A 13,957-nucleotide genomic window follows, 5' to 3' on the forward strand; every position below is an offset into this window, starting at 1 on the left:
CTCGTCGACCGTCTGCGTATGGAGCTTCCTGGGAGCTGCTAGTTGGGCCGGTGTCGTCACTGCTGCTCACTCGGTAACTGTCTTCGCAATTCGTCGTAGGTAAGCAGGCACCAAAAGTTGAAGACAGGGCGATGTCGCTGCTTAATGTAACAAACCCCAGAAGTTCAATCGGATGGCTGTTCGGACACGAATCCCGGATACTGGGAACCTTCTTTTTTCCCCTGGTCCCCCCTTTGCCGGCCGTTTTGCGTATCCAGCCTCGGCTCCTGCCCAGCAAAATACAGTGACAGACACCTCTAGCGTGCCTTTGCTTATGCGAAAAGGGTCGGTCGGACGCGCCGCGGGTCGGATTTCCCAGGTCCAGAGACATGCCGAGGTCCACCGGCCTGGAGCTCCCACCGCGCTAAGCTGGAGAGCGGGGGAGGGCACCACTGACCACTGCCAGGGCCGCAGCAGGCAAGCTTCCCCCAGGTTTGGGAAGGGAGGGGAGAGGGGGGCGCCCAAGCCCACACACCGCACACCGACCACTGACTGGTGCTGACCGACCGCCAGCAAGTCAACGGGACTGGTCGACGACGAGGACGAGCCACGAGTGCGGAGGCGGGTCTCGATAGCCGTACCCGACCGAGCCCAGCGCCTTCATGAGCAATCATTCGACGACCCAGAAAAAGCCTCCTCCTGCTGGTCCCCGGTCCCTTGCGGCAACGCTCGTGGTCCAGCCTCAAGCCAATGCCGCTGGCCGTTTGTCGACCTTTTGAGTCAGGCCCGCGGCGTCGATTGGTTGTCGCGTCCACGAGGACAGACCTTACGGGCCGTCCCTTTTCGCGACGACAATGCATTCACTGGGGGGAACATGTGCGTCATTCGCTCCGCAAAGGTTCACACCGAACAAGGTGGAATCTGACATGTAAGTAATTCAATATAGTTTGTAGATTGCTCGCAAAGATCAAATAGTCGTAAAGCCCGTGTTTCTCTCCCAATTCCGATTCCGGCGACGGATTGCCAGAAAACCTCAGTCTATCCCCATCAATCCATAGAAGCGTAAGGTTGAGAAGAAAAAAGGGGTAATAGTTTGAGAAGGCGTAAAAATATAATCTTCAATCATTCTTCTTTGTCCCGTACATCAGATGCGCCAATGCTGGCGCTTCATTTTTCGTTTTGGTTTTTCTTTTCTCTTCATTTCAACTCCATCCGTTTGGTAACCAGACCATTCATTTGCCCCTGCAACCATCATCCCCAGAGAAAGTGAACAAAAGTCCCCATCCCAACAAAAGATTGTGACATGAAGTGAAGAAAGAAAACAATCAAAAACAACAAGGAGAAGGGGGTAATCGAGTAAACACAAGAGGGGTATCCGTCGTTTCGAGTCGTCCATGCATTCTTCCCTCCCATTTCCCTTGCGGCCACCCGCCTGAACGGGTGCCATGCTGTTGCCAGTCGAGTATTTGTATTAGCCGAGAAAACGAAACATGAAAAAAGGTGTTAAAAGAGAATGGCCCATGCCGCAATGGCATCGACCAGGCCTGGCAGCCAGAGGGCAACGAGAGTCCTGTGTACCGGCCCGAATGCTGCATTTAAAGACGTCCATGAAACACTCCAACCCCTTGTAAACACACCGCGGAACCGTCTTCCATCGGACTCCCGCCGCCATTATAATCCAATTTCGGAAAGAGTAGAGATGGCTGCAAGACGTATCTGTAGGCTGTCGTGACTTCGTGATCGGAATGCTCGACAAAAGAAGATCGAATTGGCGGCGGCGGAGCTCAAGACTCCTCCTCCTCCTCATCTTCCTCTTCGGGACTCTCAGATGCCGTCTTGGGCTTCTTGTTGGAGCCACCGTCGTCGGCTTCGGACTTCCTCTTCGACCCGGCCTTGGGGCTAGAGTCGTCCTTGGGCGCATCGGTGCCAGTGGCCTTGTCACGCTCGATGGCGGCGACCTCCTCGGCTGTCAGGAAACGTCCTCCGGGTCCACGGGGTCTGCGCATGGCGTGGTTGTGTCTCGACTCGTGGAGATACGGCTTACGACCCTTACTGGTGAGCCTGAGCTGCTCCTCGAGCTTTTGGCGTGCAACGCGACGCTTCAGGATGCGGTGGAATTGCTTAGCGTTGACGTAGAGGGGAGATTCCTCAACGCCGCCAGCGGGCATCTCGGGGGACTGCGGGTGCTGCATGGCCTGGGCCTGGGACATCTGCGGTGGGGCAACGCCGGGGCGCGCGCCGACGTGGTTCATCATTCCCTGTGCCGGGACGCCGGGGCTGGTGACCTGGCTGAGGCGTCGCTGACCACCGGGCAGCTGCGAAACGTTGTTCATCTGGGTCGGTGATCTGGGGTCGCGGTTGGCCTCCTTCTTCGGTCCGCCCATCCGTGGTGAGGTTTGGGGCAAGCTAGGATCCGACATGTTGTAGGTGTAGTTCGTTCCCGATGCCGCTGCGGTCGCCGCCATGGCGGCGGCCTGGATCTGGGGCATGGCATAGTGCATGCCCTGCTGAGGGACGTTGTACTGTGGCTGGTACATGTTGTGTCCCTGTGCTTGGGTGGGTGACTGTTGCTGGGTAGACAAAATAGGTGACGTCTGTACGCCGTGAGGAGAGGTGATGTTGCCGGAGGTGGAGTTGTTCGTGTATCCCGAGTGCGCGTTCTGTGGTTGTTGTGGGTATTGCGCGTATTCCATCATACTGGGAATAAGCCTGTTCCGAGAGTGGTCGAGCTGCGATGAAGCTGGTTGTCTTCGTCGCGATGTGCTCAGGACCAATGAGAAGCCGAGCAGGAGGATCTAGCTTGGCGATAGTTTCTGGCGTAGTGGTTGTAATAGCGTGACCGCGGTCGAGAAAATTGGTTTCACGGGTATGGGTCGCGAGCGACGAATGAGTTGCGACGAAAGCTGCCTTTTTGATGAAAATTGAGCCTTAAAATGCTGGAAATGGCCCGTCTGCTTGGGTAGAGTTGGGCACACGCGTTGGGAGCGGGCGGTGGCCTAGGGTACTCTGCCAGTGTGCTGGGAGAGGAGGGGCTCAATCTATTGGCGATGCGTGGATGAGCTGGCAGTGGTGCGCGACGCAAGTGGCCGACCACGGCATATGCAGGCTGATGTAGTCGCGGGGCGGACGCTGGGTGGGTGGCTGAGCCTGGAGTGAGAATGACAGCCACGTGAGTGACGAAGGGTGCTGCCGCCGTGCAAGACGAGGCGGAGAGTCGAGGCGGCGGGCGGGATGTGTTATTGTCGCTACCCGTTTAAGGGTTCTCTGAAGTGGTCCAGTCCGGATTGACAAGAAGCTGGTCCTGGTCTTGGTCGATTTTGGCCTACCAGCTGCAATGCGGGAAGCGGGTAGTTTTGGACGAAACACAACGGTCGGTGCCTTGTTTCCCCAGAAAAAGAGGCCGTTTGATTTTATTCCACTTCACGAGTGAGATCTGTCCAACCATGAATGTTAGCTGCTTCTGTCCTCTCCAGGATATTTGAGCCAATGCTCGGAATGATGCGACAAGAGATTGGTGGGGTGCTGCTCCTGGCTCCTGTCCAGTTCTTCTGCTCGCGCCTCGGGCCACCACTTGATGCGCTGGCAGACCTCACATGCATGACGGAATATGCAGAGACAAGGCCCACCATGCCAACCAGCCCGGCAACACCTCCCACTGCTGCGGTAGTGGTGGCGGCGCGAAGCCAGAACGCAGTCCAAGCTGCTGTGACGGTGCCCGTGCTTTGCGCCTCTTGAGGGGAAGGGCGTGTTTGTCCAGGCGCTGTCCTGAGTGTCTGGTGTCGCTGCCACCCGCCAGACTCCAGACTGGGCTCACTAAGCGCTTCCCCAAGAACGTACGTGCATCCCGCTGAGGCTGCAGTTGGGGTGGTTGGTAGGGGGTCCCTTCCAGTGGTGTTGCCGCCGCCGCATCATTCTCACCTTGCCTCACCCGCATGCCAACCGAGAGAGGGGGTGCTTCCAGAAGGCATAGAAGGCTTGGTTATGCGGGCGTGCATCCAGCCAACATACAATGGGAAAATGGCAGCGACAGACAGCAGCAGGAGGTAACGTCAGAGGACGAAATGGTGAAATCGGCGGAGTGTCGCCGTCGCCGATGACCGTAGGTGACGGGCAGAAACAGAGACAGGTTGACGTGGACAAGGAGTGGAGGAGGGGGGGCACCGAGGATGGATGGTTACAACTCGGGGGGAACGGGAGGCCGTACAGATGCTGTGAAGGGCGGTGACAATGCGACACACAAGAAAGTACAATACACGTACCGATGAAGTTGGAGATGCAATGCGGCGAGAGTGTGAGAGTGCGGGCGAGCTTGTGGAATCGCCGATGTGTGCGTGTAAAATGCCGTAAGGGAGGGGATTATGCGCCCTGCTCCAGTCAGTAAGCATGCTCTTGGTGCCGGTTTCAGAGGACGCAGAACGCGACGTGTAAGACAGCGGAGGAAAGAAGAAAATAAAAACAAAAAAGTGAAGTCCGACAGGTGCCTACGCTACCACCAGCAAGGTGTGTCGTCAAAGTTCAACGTCGAGATTGGTGCCGACACAACGGGTGCCAAGCGCCAAACCCGACAGAGAAGCCAGACCCTGAGGCAAGGTAGCGTGCAACGATGGGCAAATGACGGAGCGGGAAGCCAAAAGTGAAGACGTGACGGCGCCCGTGTTCAGGACCGGCGACAAGGAAGCGCGCGAGCGGGCAAGGCGGAGAGGAGGGGCGCCAGACGACTTGTGTCGAATGGCATGCGAAACGTACCTGGTTGGCTGGATTTTTTATTGGCTTTTGGGGGGGATTTTGGGGAACGGCTCCCGGTCTAAGTCGAGGCGAAGCTTTCTGATAGGCTTTTGACTCGAGTGTCACGATATGGGCTTGAGATCGCCTGCAAAAAAGCTTTGGCGCGTGCGTCTGCTTTGCCGTTGCGGGAAGGGCGAGAGGTGTGCGACGCGGTTGGTCTGTCGCGATGCGATGCGGTGCCGTGTGCGGAGCGGAGCGTTGCTGCTGCTGCTGCTACTGCTGCTCGCTCTGCTGCGAGTTCGACAGGCAGGACAGGAAACAGACAGGAAGATGCTGTTTTCCGCAGGTCCAAGGCGTCACCTGATGGGCTGCTTGGGCCAATAGACAGGTGCAAAAAAGGCGATGGCGACGATGATAGGTTTGCTGGTAGTTCCCAGTCGCGAATCGAGAGAATCCACGAGTGTCTGGTAGGTAGGGAAAGCGCGCAGGCGATAGGAAGTGTCCAGTGCGAGCGACGAATGGTTGTCCAATGTCAGGGCGGGAAGGACGTTGACGTTGGAGAAAGTGCGCGGCGGTTGTGAGTGGTCGCAAGAAAAAGGCGAGCTGATTTGCTGGGTTTTGTGGGAGGGCGGGTTTTTCTGGCTTTTTTGCCTCGTTGGATTCGCTGGATCCTTTTGCAGGCGAACCGGGGCACTCTCTGCACTTTGTACGCCTGTTTCGGAGGGCGGAGGAAGAAAAAGAAAAAAAGAAAAAAAAAAAGTGCGTGGAGCTTGTGGCGTCGGCGGTAAATGGACTACTTGCTGGGATCCGGGAACCTGTGAGCCTTAGGTGCTAAGGCTACGCCGCTACGGTTGTCGGTGGTGGTGGTGGTGCTGCTGCTGCGCTGCTTGCTGCTGCCTTAGGATACGGAAGAGTCAAGCTCCCCCAAGTGGATTGCGACCGTGGTGGACTGTGGTGTGGACTTGGGTTGTTGGAAAAGAGAGGGGGATGGGGCCCAATGTCCAAGGACTTGCGTGGATGTGGGCGTGGATGTGGATGGGTGGGAAAGAACCGGGACAGGAGGGGAGGGGTGTTTGCTGACGTTGACGTCGCAGTGAAGGAGGGGGGAGGAGAGGAGGAACAAGCAGAGAAAGACAGAGGGCCGTGAGAATAGCCGCAAGTGCACCTATCACAGTACACCCCCTCTTTTCTTGGCGTGCGAGGCCGTCGTGTGTGGTGACTTGGGGACCCTGGGGCGCTGAGAGCTCTTGCCCAACAATCAGAGGGCAGGCTGGAGTCGAGACAGGAAGGAAGCAGGTAGGCACGGCACACCTTCCAGGTAGGTGCGGGTAGGGTACCTTAGGCAAGAAGGCAGCCCGAGACCAAAGCAGGAAGGGAAGCAGGCAGGCAGGCAGGCAGGCGGCGGGACGGGAGGACCGGAATCTGTTGTTTTTTTTGAGATTCTGCTTGTTGCTCCTCCTGGCAGTGCCGGCTGAGCTGGATGCTGTCTTTTTGCGATATCTTTCCCGTCCAAGGTAGCGGTGTGTGTACGTGTGTGTCCTCAAGGCGTCAAGGTGCGTGTGCGTAGCTTCGGCGCTGCACTGCTGACGGCGGGCTTGCTGCTGCTGCTGCTGCTGTGGGCTCACACGCTATGCCGTGTTTCTCCTCCACACTATCACGATAACGTCTTTCTTTATTCTTTCCGCGCGCGTCTTCGCAGATATCTCACACCCGCGAGGCAAGATCGAAAAAGTGCGGAATGCGGAGCGGATAGCTTTCGCTCTTGATTGGCGATTGATTCGATATGATGTTGAATGTCCAATCGAATGAAAGCAGCCTCGACGTCCCTGGTGTCTGTTTCGAAAAACCAGCTGAGGGCCGAATCTGATTGAGCGGTTCGACCTGGCCTGTCTCTGCTCTCTTTTTTTTTTTTCTGCCCTCGCGTCCGACACGTTTGGTGGGCCGGAAGAGATTGATTGGTTGTGGGAGTGAGGAGGTGAAGGACGAGGGGAGAATTCTGAGCGTTGATTTGAGGGGCGGGGCCATTAACCCTTTAACCTCTCTGACTGGCTGAATCAGCGGGTCCAAGTGGGCCCCGTCCTGTGGCTGGCGACGCGTTCGCCGCTTCTGATTTGCTGCCATGACGTGATCTCTACTTTTTGTCCGATGTAGCCACCCCTCTGGGCGTGCACGCGCATCGCATGCAACTGTGACTTCCTCGCCTTGGGTGGAGAGGTTGCCAATTGTCCAGCCACCTCCAGCGCTCCTTCACTTTCGTCCCTCGATGCGGATGCGCGCCCAACAACCGCTATCCATCATTCAAAACGCACTTGCACATCAACTTCATCTGCCTGGCTACTCTATCTGAGTGTCCAGCACTTTGAAATTCTTTGGTAATCGACTCCGCCGTTCATCCTGAATATTTCCCACCTTTTGACAGCTTATTTTCCCCGAGCGGTTTCTAGACCGTCCGTCCTGTCAACCTCTCAAATTCTGCGCCCAGGTCTCGACTTTTCCGCATGGGGCAAGGTCTCCATCTGCCACGTTACTTCAGCATTTCCCTCTCTTAAAGCAAGGCTGCACGCACCAACAGTGAAGACGCGAAAACATGAGACGAGAAGAGACTCATCACACTGCTGCTCAATGCCTACCCCGACCGACCACCCTGCCACTGCCTGATGGCTACCCGGACCATCACCACCGGAGCCACGGAGGCTAGGTACCGTATGTACGGAGTACCTACGCTGACCCGACCTGGCCTGACCCAAGCTCCAACACGCGCAAGCAAGCTGGATCGAAGCTCCCCTGAGCTGCCTGAGCTCGTGTCTATCCTTTACAGCACAGCACCTAGCCCTCAGGCTGCCTCAGACTATCTCCGTCCCTCCTTTTTCTCAACGCCTAGCATCTGGTTTCATGGCCTGTCTGCTGTATGCGAGCGGGTGACGCCACAAATAAGTCGGTCAGCTTCGGCACACAAGCGAAAACGTGATCCGACTTCCAACTGCCCGAGGGATGAGGTCGATCGACAGATTCGTGAGCTGGCACTTCAGCAAGGGCTAATTTTAGCGACCGACTCACTCCAAGCTACCGACTGCTTTCGACTCTGCCTCGTTTTTGCCATCTATCGCCGTGACGGAAGTGGGACACACGGACAGTGCGGAGAAACCATGGGAAAAAAGAAGAGGCGGTGACCACTCCTCTTTTCGCCTGCCGGTCGTGCTAGCCTCCCTCGGCTGTTGGCTCTGGAACGGTGAGGGGCAAAAGTCAAGTTCACGAGAGGCTGGGGATGGGAATACGACGAGCTGTTCCGATGGACATTTGTTTGTCTCTCTGCTCGCAACGGACACAGAAGGACGCGCCGCACTCTCTGGATATGACAGGCCTCTGAAAACCATGGACCCAGTGGCTGTCGACAGGCCAGCTCCTGTGAGAGGGCAAAGCGAGCGCGATGCTTCGGCTGGGGAATCAAGCCCATCCAACGCCAACATTTGGCTCTGTTGGCTCGCTTCTCACAATTCACTCCCCAATGTCCCAATCGCTCAGGGCACGCACTGTCGATCTCTGGACTGCCACTGGCAAAGTTCCCCCGGCTCCCGCCTGTGCGGCTGGGCCTCCCCTGCAAGAGTCACAGTCTTGAATCTCCGGGCTTTTTCTGGCCCAGCTCCGTCCGCGCCGCACCACGCTTTTCTTCTTCCATTGAAGGCCCACTCTCAGCCACTCGGCCCCACGTGACACACACCGCATTAATTCTCTGACGAAATTCTTTCGACCTCTGAGGCAGCACTACCCTGGCCTGAAGTCCAGGTACATGTACATGTACCTTTGGCATGAGAACTCTTCAGTCTTCCCGCCGCCAGCCAGGCGGGGAACATGGGAGTGACACTCTCGAGGGAGCAGGTTGGCTCGGTTGGGCTGCTCATCTCCTCGTACATTGGCATCGCCAGCAATACGTACTCTTTCGGTTTCTGTAGGGCATTTGATCCTTGGTACCGTACCCAAGGCACCAAGCACAATGACGCTGGATCGCGCTCTGCACAGACCACCATGGATGACTCCTCGACAGTCCACGGCATTACACGCCAAACGAAGTATTCTATCCAGCAAAGCAAGGCAGACCAAGAGCCCCAAGCAAGCTGGACACTGACTCTGTCTTCCAGAGAGTCGGTGTGACGGGATGGATGATGGCAAAGGGACCCAGCAGACAAGACGGGCGCGTCCGCCGTGGTTTTGTTCGTACTGCAGCCGTTCGACCGTGTCCCTCCGAGGTCTCGGAGTCGCAAGACCTGCATCCGGCCGCTCGGAGATAGCTACTTACAGAAATATGACTGCAGGAAAGTACCGCCGTACATGCAGTTGGTGTATCCGAGGCTTGGGCTGTCTCACGAGCTGACAATCGTGGTGGGGTTTGCCGGGTTCGTCGGTCGTCGCACCCGCGCAGCGCAGCGCGTGGGGAGACATCTGCTCACTGCAGGTCTCTTGCCGTGCTTGCACTTGACTCTGAAGAAGTCAGGTGAGCACAAAGACCGAGAAGAACCCGGTTTGAGTCTTGAGAGTTGCAGTCACGAGCGTCCATATCTCTCGGGTTGCTGATAGCCACAGAAGGAGCCTCTGCCTGGCTCACCTCACACCATGACACGAATATGCGGCGGTGGACGCGACACCCAAACGATTGGATGAGAATTCGCCTCGTACGAATTATCTGAGTGGTTGGAGACGCGGCATTTCTGCCGCTGCCTAGTGGTCAGCTGCCTGCTTTTTCCCTGAATCGAGTGGGCGGGAGGGCGTCACGCCTCTCTGAGGGGAGCCACACGGACGCATGCACTGGGCCCGTCTGAGGACGAGGCAAAGAGGGAGATTGCCCGGCATCTGACCATTGGAAGTTATTGATGCTGCGGATCGCCAAATCAACAACGCCTGGTGTGATGAGACGGGCTGATAGCCATTCAGTCAGCCTTTACGAGATGCCGAGCCTCCTTGAGTATCGACTTCTTCACACTCCGCGTGTTGCTCCAACACCACCCATGTCATCCCTCATCTCCAGTGCTGTTCCAGGCCCTTCCGGGAACCAGACAGACGTCACAGCGGTCGATACTCTGGAACACGGGCTTTGACGCGGCTCACTTCTCATGTCGCCCTCATCATCAAATCACCCGGGCGTTAATGCGAGCAGAAATATCACCTGTCGTTTTGATTATCCAGAGCAGCATTTTCCGCATGGAGGTTTGTTGTGTTTACTTTTGGATATCTGCCCGAATGCCCAATCCTTCGTCGGCCAGGATCCCGTCAGCCAGCGCGCCTGCCAAGTCTGCCTGATCTGACAACACGGGAAGGGAAGAGCGATCTACGGCACATGAAGCTGGACGCCCAGCCAGTGTGAGCCTCCCGGCAGGACGCGTTTTGATCGCCAGAGTCATCAGACGAAAAGACACGCATGCAGGGCAGACAAGTCGATGCACCTCTGGGCCTAAAATGCCAATTTTGCAGCCCAGCGAACGCCCGTCCCAGCCGTTGCCTTCACAAGCTCCCGCAGAGGCGCACGCCACAGAGCCTGTCCCGCACTGAGGAGGCATGGACATGTCCCGCCAGAGCCATTTTCTCGCATCGGTCGCGCGCGTGCGCGCCCCCCGTCGCTCCCACAAGCCGTGTGACTTGATCCTCGTCCTTCATTCCCGCGTTCTTGCCTTTTTGGGTGGAGAACCTAACGATAATGAGACGTGCAGTTCGCGAGACGCGGCATGCGTCTTTATTCTGAGATCGTCGTCTTCAGGGACGACTTCAATCACCCGTGGGAGAGATATTTCCACTTTCCAGGGAACGGCCGAGCATGGAGTCGCGTAGAGTTGCTTGCTCCTCGACGACTGCCGTCTCCTGTCGTTCGCGAATCGCAGAGGAGGGGGTTAACCTAGGTTGCAGCTTTGTCGCGACGAATGAGAGGGCGGTGCTGTACTTCTGGTTTCCTATTCGGCCACACTGCTCGAAGCTTGTTGGATCATCGTCGCAAACCTGCCTTTTCACAGTCGCATTCGGAGCACGGCGACAGTCAAGGCGAGCCGGTCTCCGGAGACCGCGCAGAATATTGACAACATCGCAGGGTTTCTTTGCGAGGCGCTGCACGCGATGCTAGGCTTGGTGATTGGCATTTGAGTCCCTGGATGATGAATTACCACCGGTCGTCACAGCGGACAGAGAACGTGTCTAACGCGTCTTCAATCTGCTTGTCGAGATTTCAAGGGCAATGCGCCACCTCGTCCGGACCCATAAACTGAACAAACAAAGTAAACGCTCAGTTTTTCAAGATGCCTCGTCGATGATGCAAAGCATGGTCTTTCGGTTCCTGGACGTTCCTGGCGCTTAGTAGACCCACGCGCGCGGCCGCCGTCAACAATTCCATTGTTGTTTATTGGTGGTGAAGTCAGGTAGTCCTGTCAGCCTGCCATCACGACCCCCTCCACCCCTCCGCGGGAAGGATTCTATGACGGCGGCGGCGGCGCAGCCCGCGCCCGCCGCCCGCGCGCCGTCTATTCTCGGGAACCCTATCGTTGGGCCGTGTTTGTGCGAACGGCGTCAGCGCTTATGGTGGATTTTCGCATTTTTGAAAGGGTGGGAGGGGGAGGGATGCATGGTGTTTCGGTCACGGGATCAATTCTGGTTTGGTGTGTGAGGTTTCCTTTCGTTGGTGGGTGTTCTCATGTGATCTGGTGCTGGTGCGAGACGCGACTTCGCTCCACCGCTCTCGAAAACTAAAGTTTTCTCTAGTGTCGAGACTTTCAAGCTCGAGGGATAGCGGGGGACAACCGCAAGCAGAAGTGAATGAGTAACGGCTTTCTTAGATGCAGCGTGACATGGCGAAAAGTGCGGGCAAAAATGGCAAAAATGCAAAAATGTTCCGAAACCGAGAATCGAACTCGGGGCTATGCCTAACCTCGCATCAGAGATGAGAGGGCATCATGTTGGCCACTACACCATATCGGATGTTGATGAAAGATTGAGCAGGGGAAGCTGCATATGACTCGACGGGCGTGAGAGGCGGGTCCGCTGTGGGTTGTGGAGTTTGGCTGGCGGGATGTTGCTTGTGAGGGTGATGGGATGGCCATAGAGGTTTGCTCCCGAAATTGGGTTGTGTTTATGATACTTTGTGTTGACATGTTGAGACTTGAGGACAGAGATTATATTTTTGCTTCTCAGACGAAGAGTTTGCGTGTGAGATGGCTATATAATATTTATTTGGTCTTGTTAAGAGGTGTTAATATTTTAGTTCGTATATTCTTATCTCTAGTCGGAATCACAACTTCGCGTAATGTCTAACTTGTCCTTGTTAACAACTAACCAAATAGTTGTTTCATGTCATTTATAAAGTAGTTCAAGTCTCGCGCCGGGCTCGTTAGATGAGCCGCAGAACCAAATTTCTCTCTGCTGAAAACCCGTTCGACAGCACACGTCTTCGTGCTTATTCTAGAATCTGCGTTGACTTCTGATACCATCTCCCAAACTCTCATAAAACCTACAAATCACACCTCCCTCACTTCATCAAAGCATTCTTCTAACCTCTACACGACTTTCAAGCCCCAACCAACTTGTGCTCCCTCGGCCTCAACCTCACCAAAAGCGGCCCCTTATCATACACGTTAAATGCCCGCTGGCCCGCGACCCAGTCCTCCTGGCCGGGCTCGAGCGCGACGTCAAAGTTCCAGAGGAAGCGCGCCACGACGAGGCGCATCTCCGCGTAGGCGAGGTTCTTGCCGATGCAGTCGCGCGGGCCGGCCGCGAAGGGGCGGAAGGACGCCTTGTTGTCGCTGGCGTAGCGGGCCTCGTGGAGGGGGTGCGCGTCGGGCAGGAAGCGCTGCGGCTTGAAGGCGTCCGGGTCGGTGAAGTTGCGCGGGGAGTGGTGGGTTGCCCACTGGTACACGGAGATGTATGTCTGTGATGGGAGAGTTAGCGAGGGGTCTTGAGGTGGAGAGAGGCACTGGGGACTTACGCCCTTGGGCACGAAGCGGCCGTCGATGTAGTCGCCGGGCGAGATACGGGGAGGCGTCTCGGCGGCTGGGGGGTAGATCCGCAGAGTCTCCTCGAGGCAGGCGTGTAGGTACTGTAGACGTGCGGTGGACTTCATGTCGATCTCCTCCTCGCTGGCAAATGCGTTGCGGATCTCATCCGTCAGGAGACGGTACACCTCAGGCGTACGTGTCAGATGGAAGGTGAGGCCGCAGAGTGCGGTGGCCGTGGTCTCGCTACCGGCAATGATGAGGGCGCGCGCGTTGACGTGGATCTCCTCATGGTTCATGCCCTTCCCGTCCTTGTTGTTGCGGAGGATGTACGTCATGAAGTCCTTGCGCGTGTCGGAGCCGAGGGCGAGCCTCTTGTCCGTCTTCTCGCGCGCCAGGTTGTCCGACTCGATCTTCTTCTCGATGTCCTTCTTGTCGATCATGAAGAAGAGCAGCGGGCGCAGGACGGGGTACTGCGAGAGGAAGTTGAGCTTGGCGCCGGCCTTGATGGACTGGAACAGCATCGCGACCCAGGGGTGGTAGTTGCTCTTCTCGAGGGAGTAGAAGGGGTCGCCGAAGGCCAGCTCGCCGATGACGTCGAAGGTGAAGTAGTTGAACCAGCGCGTCATGTCGAGGACGTTGCCCGCGCGCGCCTGCTCGCCGAGGCGGGCGATGAGCAGGTCGACGTAGTGCTTGATGAAGCCCTCCTGCTCGGTGAGGGCGCCCTCTGAGAAGGCGTGCGCCATGAGGCGGCGCTGGCGGCGGTGGTCATCGCGGTAGGCTGGGAAGATGCCGATGCGGCCGGGCAGGCCGTAGGCCTCGATTGTCTTTTCGTATTCGGGCTGATGGGGCCGTCTGGAGAAGACTTCGGACCAGGCGAGGGAGCCGTCGACGGCGAGGCGGTTGGGGGAGATGCGGACGATGGGGCCGTACTTTTCGTGGAGTTTGACGGTGTCTTTTGTGAAGGTGCCCAAGAGCATGTTCTGCGTGAGGAAGGGGAGGTGGGATGCGGCGTAGAGTTTGGGGCCGGGGAAGCTGGCGAGGGGGTGGAAGAAGAGCCTGTAGATGACGATGCCGACTCTGTAGACCACGCCCTGTTGAAGTTGGGGTTAGTGTTTGGAAACTAGTCGTTTGATATCAGACTTACAGCAGTGACGAGGAATAAGATGGCCGAGCCAAGTGTCAAATTTGACGTGACGGCATCTTTCAAAGCTGGCATTGTGGCGGTTGACAGACTCGTGTATGGGTTCGTCAGAAGGTTGAATGACAGGACGAACACAGAGCGTGGAAAG

General features: G+C 56.8%; 2 protein-coding genes across 2 annotated transcripts; both read right to left on the reverse strand.

The window, feature by feature from the left end:
- Nucleotides 1-1,763: 1,763 nt before the first annotated feature.
- On the reverse strand, nucleotides 1,764-2,675 carry HAP2 (Transcriptional activator HAP2; the record flags this gene model as incomplete). Its single annotated transcript, XM_037316140.1, has 1 exon — nucleotides 1,764-2,675. One exon carries the CDS (start codon nucleotides 2,673-2,675, stop codon nucleotides 1,764-1,766), a length of 912 nt encoding a protein of 303 aa, XP_037185391.1.
- A 9,566-nt stretch (nucleotides 2,676-12,241) lies between these two features.
- Nucleotides 12,242-13,884, reverse strand: aclL-2 (Cytochrome P450 monooxygenase aclL; the record flags this gene model as incomplete). Its single annotated transcript, XM_037316141.1, has 3 exons — nucleotides 12,242-12,601; nucleotides 12,659-13,759; nucleotides 13,813-13,884. The coding sequence occupies 3 exons, from the start codon at nucleotides 13,882-13,884 to the stop codon at nucleotides 12,242-12,244; spliced, it is 1,533 nt and encodes a 510-aa protein (XP_037186171.1).
- Between the last annotated feature and the right edge of the window lie 73 nt (nucleotides 13,885-13,957).

This window comes from Colletotrichum aenigma, assembly GCF_013390185.1.
Source record: "Colletotrichum aenigma strain Cg56 chromosome Unknown KSG_Cg56_contig01, whole genome shotgun sequence".
NCBI classification, from domain to species: Eukaryota; Fungi; Ascomycota; class Sordariomycetes; order Glomerellales; family Glomerellaceae; genus Colletotrichum; species Colletotrichum aenigma.